The 15,961-nt window shown below is 36.2% G+C and overlaps 1 protein-coding gene across 3 annotated transcripts in view; it reads left to right on the forward strand.

Moving 5' to 3' along the window:
* Positions 1 to 15,961, forward strand: part of LOC132439542 (EEF1A lysine methyltransferase 2) — a 183,921-nt gene that overhangs the window by 19,607 nt on the left and 148,353 nt on the right. For 2 of the 3 annotated variants that reach the window (XM_060033878.1, XM_060033876.1), the window contains exons 5-7: positions 21 to 237; positions 3,854 to 3,944; positions 14,127 to 14,302. In XM_060033878.1, the coding sequence (XP_059889861.1) occupies positions 21 to 237; positions 3,854 to 3,944; positions 14,127 to 14,301 (483 nt within the window). In that variant the 3' untranslated portion in view covers position 14,302. Of the gene's footprint in view, positions 1 to 20; positions 238 to 3,853; positions 3,945 to 14,126; positions 14,303 to 15,961 lie in introns of those variants that run through there. The other variant, XR_011246750.1, reaches the window with a different exon arrangement.

Raw genomic sequence — 15,961 nt, forward strand, 5'->3', positions numbered from 1 at the left:
GACATTGATTTTTAATATAGGTAGAAGACTTTTTGAATCCTTCCACAAAACTGTCTGGATTTCATATTTGTATTGACAAAGGGACTTTTGATGCCATAAGCCTTAATCCTGACAATGCAATTGAAAAGAGGAAGCAATATGTGAAATCTCTCTCCAGGGTGTTGAAAGTGAAAGGCTTTTTTCTAATAACCTCATGTAATTGGACCAAGGAAGAGTTGCTAAATGAATTCAGTGAAGGTAAATGGCTGTTATGTTGTTTAAATGTGTTCTTACCTCAGGTTTAATGCACTTAAATAGGTTTTTTTTTCCATGGTGTTATAGTATTTTACTTTTCTATTTGTGGGAGTTGCCTGCTTTTCTTCTTTGTTAATAACCATGGTAGTACTTTTAACTGTATATGCAAAGAGCAAAGAAATAATATTGGTTGAGATCCAGAGTGCTTTGTAAAATTTTCCAAAAAATCCTGGCAGTTAAGTACTAAAGTTTATGAGCCTGTAAAAATTAAGTTCTTTGTTTAAGCTATATAATCTGTTACTTGGGGAATCAAGCAAAGAAAGTGCATATATTGTGTTTCTGACTTCAGTGTACTGATATACTGGTAATTAGTAATAACAGTAATAATGCAGATGGTAGTAGTGTTTTTTAAAGTCTTGTATGAGAGTTTTCATTTTATAGATACTTTGTCTTGCCTAGTGGTCATTTAGATATTTAGGATTTTTCTTCTTGTTTTCAGTGTATATTCTTTTTTAACATTGCACAGAAACAAAATGTAGGGACTTAGAAGAATTAGTACCTATTAATTCTTGAGGAAATCTCTACTTTTTGCAAGATTTTGGTGCCAAGACAGGATCCTTTTTTGCCCCATTAGCAAAGTATAATTAGTGCTGTGTCTACTAAATGGGGATCTTGTAAGAATCGAGAACCTTTAATCCATACACAAATATTTTGAGCTCTTTGGAAGACTGTTTCTTGTATGGTTTAAGGATTATTTCACCTGTCACTTTACTCATGCAGTGCACAGGACTTCCTGGGAAAGTACCTTGAGAATCTGTAGCTATATATTTGCTTGTTTTTTCCTGAGACTCCATTTCAGATTAGTATTGTTTTTTTTAAAGGAGTGGGAAGAATTTTCAGGATGGAGTATTAATAAGTGATATGGTACTAAGTTTGTGGTTAAATTTTGAACCTCAGTTGTCACAAGCTAATGGGAAATGAATTTATAACCGTATTGCAAGCGCTTTCTCTCAGAGTTTGTTTTCTTTTTGGTAGTAAGGGAATAGGCAGTAGGAGGGAGAACACTTAACACATGTCCTTTTGTGTGCATTCGATGGCTTTGGCAGCTTATATAATGTAAAACTTGAAGTGTTTGAGGCTTGAAATGTGAGCTTCATTACTGTTGCCTCTGGAAAACAAGAATTATGTGATTTATTGTCTTTTATTTCATGTCATTAATTTTATTATCTTCTATGTTAAATTTGTTTCCTTTAGAACTATTGAGGCCCCTTATCAATAGTCTTTCTTCTTGAAGCTTGACAGTTTTAATAAATGCTCAAAGTTACACTGTGTAGGGCAAGTTCCTTTCCTGGTTTTTAAATACAGGTGTTCTCTTTTATCCCTGGAACCACCAGACAAAAACATATTTGTCTGTCTTTCATAATGAGGAACAGACTTTAGCCTTGTAAAGAGTGATTAAAAATGTGTCTGTGTCTGAGAACTACTGAATAAATTCTTTAACTTCTGTTCAGTTTTAGAGCTTAATGCAGAATTTAAATAAGTGAAATGTTACAACAGGAAATGTTAAAGAAATAATTATATACAATTGAAGATATTTTTCTAGGCATGCTTCTCTTAGAAAATGGTTTTTGGAGTTAGATAGATACAGGACACTAACAGAACACACTGCCATGTATCACTGCCAAGGGCCTTGTCACTAGCTTTTAAGATTGACTTCCATGGTCCCTTTTGCATAGAATAAAGATTGCTTCACTAATTTTTTTAAGGTTCTTTGCTTCTTTCCTAATTTGAAATGTAAATGTTCATAAATCTATTGAAATGAATTTTTCTTTTGTAGCCTTATTTATATAAATATTTTGTGTTGCCGTTTGTTTGGTGAGGATTACTTAATCATTTGGCAGACACTAGGATATTCTAATTTGATGTCCAAGGAACTTGACTTTCTTACAACTAGTGAATTAAAAAAACCCCACAAACCTGTCTTACTGAAAAAGTAATCAGATTCATTATGAAAAAATTTTTAAAATATCAGTAACCCCAACACATAAGTATATAGATTAAAATAATTAAAATTTGTTATCTATCTCTGGTGTACAACCACTTTGTATTGTTGATAATACATCAACATTTTGATGTATTATCTACTGAAATATAAAACTTAAATTCTGTAGGGTTAGTCCAGGGAGTTAAAAGATTAGTCCTAGAAAATTCACCCAGGCAGCTCCATTTTCTCTTGAGAATTTTTATTACGAAATATTTTAAGCATATGTAAAATTTCAGAAAACAAATATGGGTGTGTACCCATCACAGTGGCTCCATTTTTTAGCATTAAAATGTATCGTATTATTTAAAAGTCCTGGCCTTCTTTGGAAAAGTTTTCTTATGATCAGTTTTTAATGAGTATGTTAATATTTAGTTATTTGTTAAGATTTGGTGAAGCTTGATTAAGAATATGAATTATGAAGCAAAGTATAAAAAAACCAGTTGATCCATTTAAGCATTTTTTTCTGTTTACAAGTGTTATTTGAGCTTTAGCTCAAGACATGGAAACTTAGAAAATGCAGACACCTTCTCCCCCAAAAGAAAAAGAATTCTCCCAAACTGATAGTTGCATCACTGAGAGAAAACCATGGTTAACTAAGAGTTAACCAACCTTCCACCCTTATTCGTCTTATTTTTTGAAAACAGAATAATAAAACATTAAATTTCCATTTTGTTTTATAGGCTAGGAGAACACCACATATTCTTATTTTAATCTTCACAAAATCACTGTAAGTTAGATAGGGGCAGTGATACCTGTAACCTCCTTGCATAGAAATTGAGGATTCTGGTTAAGGTAAATTGACCTTAATCTAGTAACCTTTCACCTAGTAAGTGGTAGAGCTGGGACTTGAACCCAGGACTTTCGAATACATGTTAAGTTAAAAAAAAAAAAAGAAATCACCCTGTGCTGCTTTGAAATTTACTACTTCCTTACCTTCCCAAGTTCAGTTCAGTTTGGGTCTTGATCTTTGGTTACAAACTCTTTTTTTATTGTGGTAAAATATATATAACATAAAATTTACTATTTAGCCATTTTTAAGTTTATAGTTCTGGGGCATTAAGTACATTCTTACTGTTGTGCCACCATTGCCACCATCCGTCTCCAGGACTTTTTCATTTTTATTTCCATGTTACTTATCTTCTCTGTATTAAGTGCTTTTATATATCTGATTTGGATTAATTGACTTACTGCATATAAAGCACTCAAAACAGTGCCGGTTACATGGTAAGACCTCAACACATGGTAATCTGCTTCCTACAACTAGATGGTAAAGGAGGCCACTGGAGATGCAGAGTTGAAAGGATGATAAACAGGGATGATAAACAGGATGGATGGAAAGCGTCTTTTTTCCGGTTTGATTTTGTCTGTTACTTGTTCATTTCAAAGTGTTTTTGGGTGTATACACATATACACCTATAGTATATAGGATAGAAGATCATAAAGTGAAATTTAGTCACAATTTAGAGTTTGGAATCACGTAATTTTGTAAAAGGTTGACAAGTACATTGTTAATACAAATATCCCTTAACTGTGGGATTCAGTCCCTAATAAAAGTATTTTGCTTCTGTCTGGCAGGATTTGAACTTTTTGAAGAGCTGCGGACACCCAGGTTCAGCTTTGGAGGCAGATCTGGAAACAGTGTAGCAGCATTGGTTTTCCAAAAAACGTGAGACTTTTCATTGGACAAATTCAGTTAGCTTTTTTAAAGAAGCTCTACATCAAAGTAAACCTGATACAGAAAATGCAAGTGCAAATAAATGTTTAGTAAGTACACAGGATGCACATGTTGAATACATAAAATGGGTTGGTAAAAAAAATCATGAGCGTGGAAGTAGTTCGGTTTTAGAGATCAACCAAGAATAATTAAAATTTTTCTTTTGTATTTGAGATGTAAATATTTTTCTTTCTGATTTAAAAAAATTTCCTGTAACTGCTAAACAGTTAAAAACTTTAAAGCAGTAAATGGATTTACAGATAGTATGTATTCTTGATTTTTGTGCCTTGGTAAAGGTGAATTGAATATAGCTATTTATGAAGATATGACCAAGCTATTCCAGGGCCAGAATAATAAGCCAAACGACTTTCCTAATGTTTTATTAGACTACTATAAAACATAGTAAGTATGATATTTTGAGTTGAATAGTGGTTTTTTAAAAAAATTATTTAATACCTGAGAAAATCCCCCAGCCCTTATGTGTATAATTAAACAAAATCAGATAAATGTATCAGTTGATCAAGAAATATTTATTGAGCTTGTATTTTGTGGCTGATGATCTTCTACACACTGTGAGGGATAAATAGTAGAAGGAAAGGCAACTAAGAGATACTGTTATATGCTGGCACTAGGTTAAGTTGTATTATCTTCCTAAGTCGTTGAATTCCCTCAATATCTTCTCGAGGCATGTATTACTTATTCTTGTTTCTACATATCAGATAGCTAGTACAGGATAGAGCCAGGATTCTTCTCTGGGTCTGACTCTAAAACTTGTTCTCTTCCTCTAGCGTATTTGCCTCCCAGGTCTAAGTCTCTGCCTTTATGGCATTTACAGTTCAGTTGGGGAACTAGGACTCGTACATCGAAAATTCTGTTAGAGAAGTTGGGCAGTTATTTTTAGGAGATCTGCACCTCCCTGTTAGTGACTGTTGATCAGTGGACTGTGAGAATAGTGAGTCATCCTTCATTACTTTTCACCATTTCCCTACTTGTCTTAAAAGACTTACGTCATCAAGAACTGAACTGTGTCATTCCTCTGTGAGAGGTGGTGTAAGTTTTATATATATACACCCTCAGGGATACAGGGACAAAGGTGTTCTAGTTAGGGGCTAATAAGCAAGAGGAACAGTTTATTTATGAACGTTTTTGAAGAGATAAGTTTTATTAATCCTTAGTGCCATTTTGTATTTGGGCTAATAGTTTAATATTGGAGTCACAATATGAGTTTTAAAAAAGTGATAATAATTTTTATGATTTTCAGCTTTGGGGGCTTGTTGGCTTACAAAACAAACAGAATTTTTGTTTGTTTGGCAAATGTTATCGTAGTACTGAGCAAGTCTAGCATTACAACCTTTTCTTTTCATTTTTGTTACGGGGAGGGGTGGGGGGACAGGGGGAGGAGAAGGGTGGTTTGATTTAGATCAACATTAATCAACCATTAAGATTACTGTCTGCCTTGCACAAGATAACTGAAGACATTTACATAAACTTTCAACACAAATAACATTTTTGGAAAAGCTTTAATTTTTAACATGTAAAAAGTGAGAAATGACTTTAAAATATCTGTGATTTAAACGTGTAAAATTGTGTTGATTTTATAAACTAGACATGGGATCTTAAACCATAGAATCAGTGTTTTATAATTTATTGAGATTTTGTCTTTGTTGTTTTTCACATTAATATTTCTTGATTTTAAATATGTAATAGTATATAAGTACTTTTTTAGAATTCTGAGTTGTTACGTATATGCTATTTTAAAGCATCGATGGAACAAAATAGGCCTTCTGTGCAACCAGATTGAGACATTGGGTTGGATTCACTGAGAGCTTGGAGGGGGCCTTTGTTGAAAAGCTCCGTGAGTCACTATTGTGGGGGGTATGTGTGTTCCACTTGCAAAAATGTAGGACGTTTGGGGGGGAATCATGGAGCTGTTGATACGGTTAGGAACAGGGAGTTGTCATCTCTTCTTATCAGTTTAATCCTGCTAGAAATCAGCCTCTCAGAGATTGAAATCAGGACAAATGGAAGGTCCAAAAATGCTAACAATAAATTATTAGTATTTTCAAGTAATATCACACTTTAAAACCCAGGCCAGTTAATGTCCCCAAGTTACTGAAACAAGTCATAAATACATTATTATTAAACTTAGTTTTGTTAGGTCATATGAATATGTGGGTAACTGTGAAAGAAATTATGCAATTATAAAAGGGAGCAGTAAGTTATGTAGTGAATGCTGTTTTATTTGGATAAGAAGTTGGAATTGTAATTTTATTACATCAAAAGACACCCTTATTTTGAGGAAACTTGTTTGAAATGCAAACGAGACTTCTCTGTGGAGCCTGCACAGAATTGTTGCTTTTCATGATGATGTTATTGCTGCATAACAGGCCACTTCTGTGTGTATAGGAAGTGTGTGTGCAAGTCCAAAGGGATTGGAGGCCTGAATGGGTGCGTTACACCAATTAACAAATAGAAAGTTTTCGGAACATTTTGTTTCAAGCCAGGTGCACAAGTTCGAGTTGCTTTTTGGGACTGGCATTTATGTATTTGAGAATCAAACCTGACACTACTCTTGGCAGCTTGACTAAAGCCATTTTACAATAAGTACAAACTGTCCTTGAATGATTTTTTTCCCTTTGTAGTAGCAACGAGTTTGCCTTTCTTCATCTGTGATTATGTGTGCAATTTTCTGGCTATTTTGGGGGAGGAAGGGAGGTAAACATATATGAAAGATTTTTATTTTTGGTATGAATAATGTGTTTCAACTCACTTATTATTTATTTTTAAATTTCCATGATACTGTAATGCATTACTATATGTTGACCTTCATTCACATTCATCCAGAGTATAATAGAAACCTTAAAGTACCTATATGAGTTATTAAGTTTTATATGGCTTTGAAATAATTTTTCTTAAATTGATATGCAAAGAAATAGAGTATCCCTGCCTATGTGAATAGACTTTGATTTATGTTGTCTTAAATAATTTTATTTTATATATTTGTGTGTGTGTGTGTGTGTGCGTCTGGCAGCCTATAATGAAAATATATGTAAATGTGAAAAATTAGTTGCTTTCCAGATCAGCATTCTGCCACTGTGGGGAGACCTGGGTTTGATTTCCTATTTTTTACACTGTGAGCTAGAATGTATGTGCTCCAGAGACAGCCTTCTGCTTTGAGAGCAAGAGACCAAATGTCTTGTGTTCGCTGTAGTAACCTCTTTAGTTCATTGTGTTTGTGTGTGTCAGGGGGGCGGGTGTTGATGGGGTCTGAAAGGAGTCTTGTCTAGTACACTTCACTGGAAGGAGGCTGCCTATGACCTAGAGTTTGACTGTGGGAGATGAGGAGCGTGGTAGGTTGAAGGACAATTGCATAGTGGGAAAAAAATTAGGAAACCCTGTCATTTCTCTTAGCTAGGCAGAAAACAGTGATGTCCTTAAAGAAGGGGGAGCACATGAGCATGTTTTATTAACAGTTAATGTAAGAAAATTAATGCTAATTTATTCTTCATACATACCATGCAATTTGTTAGAAAAGTAAAAGAATAGTTTGAAATTCTTTGGTCAATTGATGGATTCCTATGTTAGTGGCATAGAAATGAAACTCAACATTAAGCAGACAAATACCCAAGCCCACGGGCTACATAAATGCTGAATAAAACCAGCTCTACAATGGAACCCTGAAAAGCAAGGGGTAAGAAGCCTAATGAATGATTGAATATGACCTTAGCAAAATCCCTGGAGTGTTGTTGAAAGATCATTCATTTCCAGCTTAGATGTCAAGATGGGCTCCAGTAACCAGAAGAAAAAAGAGAGCTTGAGTCGGTACTTACTGAGTTTTAAAAATCTTTACAACACAGTGCATTAGACTAATCATTAAAAGGGCTTCTCTAACAGCTCAGCATTTTGAGCTGTCACTGTACGGACCTGTGGTTTAGGCCCAGGGAAACCAAATTAAAAAGATAGGAATAATTCTCAAGACATGAATGTATCAGTATCCTGCTTTTATGGAGCAGAACTTCAAAAACTGGGATGTAGAGGCTGGCAGAATGCACTTTTGTCATGCTGATACCATTGTAAGAAAGACTTACAACCAAGAGATAATTGTGCCTTAAAGTATTTGCAAATTACTGGCCTAGTTTATTGGAGGAAGATATAAAAAAACAAATCTACTTTTTTCATTTTTAAGTGACCCTTCATGAAGAAATGATAAATTCTTCTATATTATATTTTTAAATGTGTATTGTTATTACTGCATCAGGAAATGGTGTGTTAGTGAGTGAGCTCTATTGTGCATGCTATCCAGAAGCTTTATAAGAAAAGCGAATCTAACATACTTGTTTTCCCAAATACCTAAAAATTTACACATGAGCCAGCAATTAGCATGTTCTGGATTTTATCTGAGGAGCTTAGAAAGAAATAATGAAATACTCTGAATAAGGGGACCATGAAGTGTACTTATCACTCTTCATTAACATAGTTACAGATGAAGCAGTTTATCATTATGTGATCACAGCAGAATAGAAGTGCTATTGGAATAGTTGTAGTTCCCTTGCTATTGCCTTCCTTGCTGCTTCAAAGATGAGGGAGTAGTCAGGATGAAGAGGCTAAATGCAGAAGAGAGTGGGTGCTGCCAGTTCGCATTTTTCTCCTAACCCCTCCTCTAATATGAAAATGTCAGTCCTTTGTTCCCATCTAATTTTAGTACATCCTGGCTAAAAAAATGTTAGGATGATTTCCAGCCATGGAACTTGGAGGGGTGGGGTGGGAGAGGGGAAGAGTAGAGGAAAGAGCAGTTTACATTCCATATCCGTCTGCCTTTCTGTGACAGCATCTAGCCCCTACTCTGTTGATTTTCGTGGTGAAATAAATTTAGATGCACTGGAGCAGCACTAATTAGGTTTTCCTTCCATGTCCTTAACAAGAAGTCTAGTTGGAGTCTGAATGGGGAAAATCATAATATGGTATTTAATAAAACATACTGGGCTGAATTAAAGAGCTGTTTGCAAGTTTTGGAAGAAAGGCCTGAAATTGTGAGTGAAAACTACATGTTGTGTGGTTTATAAATAGAACCTTTGTGATTCAGTGAAACTGCTTTTATGCTATGTCTTGAATGAGAATAATATTTGTTGATTTTTGAGAATCAGTCATAAGCAAGTCAGAGCTGTTTATTCCCTCTGGAATATACTTCCATAATATATTCCATATACTGAACCTCACTATGAAATAAGCCTCACCTTTCCAAAAGTTTGTTCATTTTAGTGAACTAAGATTTCCTCGTGGAATCTTTATATGATAAAGACATTACATAGCCAGAATTGAGAGATCATTTTGTTAAGTCCAGTTGAATAATGACATAATTTGCAACAAGTGCAGTATCAGATTATTTTCTGAACTTGAAATTTATTTTGGTTCATTTTATAGTACCAGATAATTTATCTTTAAAATGTTAATAGAATAAATATCAGAGAGAAGTGATTTTTTTTAAATATTAACTTTTGGAGAAAAAAATGATTGGAACCTAGGCAAGTCACTTTCCTTTTCTGGGCTTCAGTTTTTCTCTCTGTGAAACAAGGGTGTTCAGTAGGTGATATTTAAAGTTCTTTTCTACCCCCGTGTTAGTCAGCTTGGGCTGCCATTGGCTCGGTGGCTCAAACAGAAATTTATTTTTCATTGTCTGAAGACTGGGAATTCCAAGTTCAAGGTGCTGATGAGGTAGGTTTCATTCTGAGGTCTCTTCTCTTGGCTTGTAGGCAGATGGATGCCATCTCCCTATATGTTCACATGTTCTCTTTGTGCGTGCTTGTGGGGAGAGAGTGAGCAAACTCCCTCGTGTCTCTAATTAGGGCACTAATCCCATCATGAGGACCCCACCCTCATGACTTCATCTAACCCTAATTACTTCCCAAAGGCCCTATCTCTAAATACTATTTCTTTGGGTGCTAGGGCTTCAATATAAATTTCTAGGGGGCACATTCAGTCCATAATAACAGCTGAAATTGATCTGAGGTTTAGAGAAGGCTCACAAAATAGATTTCCACTATACATGGGGCGTTTAAATACTCCATTAGTTAAATATCAATTGTTAGGTCACTTTCTGATTCTTTTAAACCAAACTATCTATTCATGTATATGAAAAAATATGTGTACACATAATAAAACATTTGAAGCAATCACATGACTGTTTTTCAGTCTAAAAATGTCTTTGTGCATTCATTGGTAAACTTTAGGTTTGAGTATTGATTGCCTCTGATATATGTTTGATAATTCAGTTTGTATCCATTTGACCACAGAGTTGTTTTATCTGAGAAACTCAGAAATTTACATCTAATTTTTTAGTCCTACCTTAATTTTATATAAAATTATGATAACCTGAAGAATCTCCCTAATTTGATTCTTCCCTACCCCAGACACACACACTACCACTACGCACTCACAGATGACCTTATTTACCACTTGAAAGGCCCATGGCTTTGAGATTTCTACCTTCTCATGCTATACAGAGTGTAGTACATGGGTCTTTCCTTCTTATGCCTTCTACCTCTTTGGGCTACTGTCAGTCTGTCCTAAAATTGCTTACCCCCTCAATGAAAATGAAGTATCAATATTTTAAATGCGCTGGCAAAGTGCCTAATGTATAGTAGATACTTATTTCAAGTTGGTTTCCCTTTAGTACATTTCTTTGAAGCAGTTTGATATAGTGGAGAGAGAAGCAGTTGTGTAGACTCTACAGAATAGGGTTGTGAATATTAAATGAGAAAAATAAATGTAAATCATCTTAGCATAATTCTTAGCGCACACCAGTGCCAAATAAATATTCTTTTCTCCAAGGAAACCTTCCCGTCAGAGCCAATATATTGAATTGTTCAGGATTTTAACCCTCAGTGCCACTGAGTTAATGTATTCAGTCCCATTGTAAGGCATTTGTATTTCAGGAGTGATTAGATGAGTGAAGAGAGGCGAATGAGTGGTAGATAAGTAAGAGGGAAGGTTTGGAATAGGTGGGCCTTTCAGAATGTCTTAAGAAATCATACTGTATAGCTGCTGTTTCTTTAGTCTCTAGATAGGGCTGATGCTGAAAGCACCTTTTTATTTAGTTAAGGAATGAAGGCTAGATATCCTAATTCTGGATTTTCACGAAATGTCCTTTATGATGTGTTTCAGCAGACTCTAAGAATACCCTTCAGGTTTAAGATCATTATCTGTTTTAGAGGTAGTTATTTAGTAATAAATGTAGGTATGATGGGGAAAATGTTAATGTGGATGCATTTGAATTGAAAACAAATGGTCAAGGATAGGGTGCACCTTCCTTCTTAGGTCTGAACACCAAGGCATTGTTTCCAGTGACAACTAACAAGGGACCTGAGAACAGATCCCCCAAATGACCATGCCTCAGGTTCACTGAGTTGTTGAGTTGGGTTTGGGTTTTTTACTATGCATTTAGGAAGCTGCGGGCTAAGATTTTATCATTGATTTCCACCTTGCATCATCTAGATTTGATTTCTTTGATCAGTGAGTCACGTTTGTTTTCCTTGCTGTAAGTTGAGTTAACAGTACCATTCACAGTGGCATTTTAAAGTTTGATGTTGGGCAATACTTTAAGTAGTTTATCTGATTTGACCTTGGTTTATGTTGGAACTGACAGTATAGTATGTAAAGTACAGTGAATCAGTTGTTTATGCTAGTGTAGAAGACACTTGGTTTTCAGATTTGTTTATTTATTTAACCTTTTTATTGGTGGTTAAATGAATATCTCAATGCTTAGAGTGCTTACTATTACTATAGAAATGCTGGCCAGAGCAGTGTCATTTTCTCTAGTTAACCTCAAAGAGTTTAAATCTTTGAACCATTTAAAAAAAGTTCTACAGAGATGAGGTCAATACGATATGATGTACGTCATAAGGATAGAACATAATCAAAGCTTCGCTACTTTATTATTATATTTTTAATAAATTTATTTATTTATTTTTGGCTGCATTGGGTCTTTGTTGCTGTGCACAGGCTTTCTCTAGTTGCAGTGAGTGGGGGCTACTCTTCATTGCGGTGCGCAGGCTCCTCATTGCAGTGGCTTCTCTCGTTGCAGAGCACGGGCTCTAGGCGCGCAGGCTTCAGTAGTTGTGGCATGTGAGCTCAGTAGTTGTGGCTCATGGGCTCTAGAGCTCAGGCTCAGTAGTTGTGGCGCAGAGGCTTGGTTTCTTCGCGGCATGTGCGATCTTCGCAGACCAGGGATCAAACCCGTGTCCCCTGCATTGGCAGGTGGATTCTTAACCACTGCGCCACCAGGGAAGCCCAAAGCTTCGCTACCTTTAATTAGCTAGTTTAACATTACAAGGGGTGAATAACTTGTTTTTTTAAAAAATTTATTTATTTGGGTGTGTCAGGTCTTAGTTGCAGCACATGGGATCTTCACTGAGGCAAGCGGGATCTTTCGTTTTGGTGTGCGGGCTTCTCTGTAGTTGTGGCGTGTGGGCTCCAGAGCGTGCGGGCTCAGGAGTTGCAGTGCACGGGCTGTCTACTTGCAGCGCACAGGCTTAGTTGCCCCGCAGCCCCATGGCATATGGGGTCTTAGTTCCCCGACCAGGATTCGAACCCACGTCCCCTGCATTGGAAGGCGGATTCTTAACCACTGGACCACCAGGAAAGTCCCTGAATAACTTGGTTTTGATCAAGGTGTTTCTTGTTTTGTTTCTAGGTGAAAATTAAAAGATGTAAAGTGATATTTAAAATAGCATGCCAGCTTCTCATTCATATCAATTCTTTTCTGTTTCAGGTCAGCTGCAGGTTATGCTAGGACAAAATAGGCAAGGCTGGTCCTTCTTAAAAACAGTAATGGGTATGATAAAACAAAATATCCTTGCTTTCGGTTAATATAGAAGATTGACAAAGTGACGAGAAGAGTGAAGAAATTCACAGGCTAATGTAGTATGTGGGGCAAATGTGCTTTTCATACTGCTCCCAGGGATATTCTACCATTGGAGCCAGGGACTAATTTTTTTTCTTGATATTTTAAATCCAAAGGATTCAGTCTTCAGATTGGGTATTTAAACTCTATGAAATCACAAGCTGTATCTTTCAGTTTCCTCTTACCTACTGAAAATGAAATTCACTCATTTTCATTTTTCTGGGTAATAGGCAGGATAGCGGTAGCTTTGAGCGTATCACTAGGGATGAGTTAAAAATAGATTTTTCTTGAGGCAGTGACTTATATGGCAGGTAGTTGATAGAAAAATTAAGTTAAATTTTGGGGTTAATATCTCAAATACTAAATCTGAATTCCACTAAAGAATATATGAGAAGGGACTTCCCTGGTGGCGCAGTGGTTAAGAATCCGCCTGCCAGTGCAGGGGACACGGGTTTGATCCCTGGTCCGGGAAGATCCCACATACTGCGGAGCAACTAAGCCCGGGCGCCACAACTACTGAGCCTGTGTTCTAGAGCCCGCGAGCCACAACTACTGAGCCCACGTGCCACAACTACTGAAGCCCACGCGCCTAGAGCCCGTGCTCCGCAACAAGAGAAGCCACCACGATAAGAAGCCTATGCACTGCAATGAAGAGTAGCTCCCGCTCGCCGCAACTAGAGAAAGCCTGCACGCAGCAACAAAGACCCAACGCAGCCAAAAAAAAAAAAGAATATATGAGAAAAAAAATCATTTGAAGATGATAACATAAACATTTAGTCTGAGTGTGCTGTTGAAATATTTTCTATATTAAATTCAATGTATAGCAGTATGAAAATGCTGTAACTTGTTTTTAGCTGTGTTTTTGGTGGAGTAACTGAGGCAAACTAGATTATAGGTGACTAACCATGCTATAGTGATACTAGTTAGATACTAGTTAGATCAGCTAAGATCATAAATAGATCAGGGAAAGGCCAGGAATTGATTCCGCTTTTGAATCTTAGTATTAAAATAGTAAAAATAGGTTTGGGAAGTTTTACATATGTCAGTAACTTTGAATATAGATTTACTTTGTTATATTTATTTTTGCTTATTTCCCATGCATAAACTTTTCAGTGTCTCTTTTTTCATGCTTGAGTTTTCTTTTAGCACATAATACTAATAGCTACTATTAACTTTGCAAAGAAAAAATAATATCAAATTGAAATAAGTTTTAACTGTTGCTCTGTTCTTTTTAGCTTACTTTACTCAGAGCTCTTCCATCCAGTGAGTTGCAAGCGTGACATTTGCTGTGTTTTCAGCACCTGCCAACTTGGAAACCAGGGTTTGTGCTCAGGACTTAGGCTTACAACCCACACTTTGTGGTGCACAATGCCGTCCCAGCTGGCATGCTTCTTACCTCAATGGTGCTAGACGTTCGGTTACAAAGCTGTGCAGATTCACATGCGCTGATTTCAATAGGCATTCCCCTTCAAGCTGCTTTCAACTCTCATTTTGTATCAAAGGAGTTAGATTGGTATCATTAAATTCACTGCTGTGCTTATTTTTCAATGAAAATAAATTCATTTTATTTATCTCTTGAATCAAAAAATAACTGTCTTCAAGAACCAAAGTACCTCTTTAAAAAGGTGTGTATATATAGATATAGGAGATAGATTTATAGATCTATATCTATATATCTATATCTATATGAGATTCCAGCCTGGGCTGTAACTCATTTTCATTAGTGGAAAGGTTTCAGAACAAAAGACAAAAAGAATAGAAAGGAAAGAACAGAAGGACTAGTGTGTCATAACATGCTTATGTAGGTAGGGCTGTTAGTTGTAGCTGGATCATAGGTGTGGGAACAATTATAGAACTTATTTTTCTGAATAAGCTGCATAAGAAAATTGCCCCCATAGTAGGTTCAGATTTTTGGCTTTCATCAATAACCAAAAAGTTTACATAGTTTTAAAAGAAGTGTATTTCGCTAACTTGTTTTCAGTAGCCAATCCCTTTGAAAATGTTTCAGGTGAACTTCGTGATGTCTATCTTCCCATCATCTATTATAAGCAATTTTAAAAGGTTCTCCTTTAAAAAAGATCTTTTCATATGTAGAAAGGACAGTGTGAAATGTGAATGACTGGCTTTTAATACAGCAGTTGTGACAAAGAGGCAGTGGCTTTTGGAAGCTGAATAAAGGGGTTAATGCACATGCATCTGCATACTGCTGTTGGGTCCAATGTATAACACGTTCGGTGTCTGTTTCACTCACGTTGTTAGTCTAAAAAGAATGTTATTCTCAGAGACAAACCAGTTTATCATTTTCTAGTGGTGAGCTCTTTTTACAATCATAGGTACAGATAAATTTGATGGGAGAAACTGAGCAATACTGACTGGTACTTGCTCAGACTTCAAAGCTCAGCTCCTTGGTGTTTGAACATCATATTTATCTGGTTCTGAAGGCACAAAAATAAAACACCCACTAACTACCAAGGACATTTCTTAGTGCATGTCAAAACCCAATCTTTACCCTCCTCTGCACAAATGTGCTTAGGTGAATACTTTTATTAGCTTGCTGATACAAGTTATAGTTGGTTACACCCTTTCTTAATAAAATACACTCGTATTGCCTCCTGTTGCTTAAGAGCTTTAAACTTGGAATGGGGGAACCGTCTAGCATAGAATGCTACTCAGCTTGTATCTCCCAGGCAGTGTTGAGTGGACATATCACACATACCATACAGACAGGCATTCCTTCTTTTGGTAGTTCTGCTTTGCGGGGAGCCGGGAGCCAGAAGAGCCAGTATTGCCGTGCTTTCTCCCTAGGATCCATATATTGGTCTTGGAGTGAGATTGTATGTAATCCCTAGGCTGTTCTATGGCTTAACCAGGTTAGTGTTGGTTGATGATAATGGAAAAGTTACAGGTGATCATTTTTGGATTATTTATGGATTTATTCCTAAATTGGCCTATGAATTTGCATATTGGTGTCTGGTTGTGCTCTAAATCTGGTTTTGATTTGGTTTTGACCTTTGAGGACTGAACAAAGGTAGACAGCTTAGCCCCCCACCCTTCCTCCGACTGCAGTTTA

Source organism: Delphinus delphis, chromosome 16, assembly GCF_949987515.2.
Source record: "Delphinus delphis chromosome 16, mDelDel1.2, whole genome shotgun sequence".
NCBI lineage: Eukaryota > Metazoa > Chordata > Mammalia > Artiodactyla > Delphinidae > Delphinus > Delphinus delphis.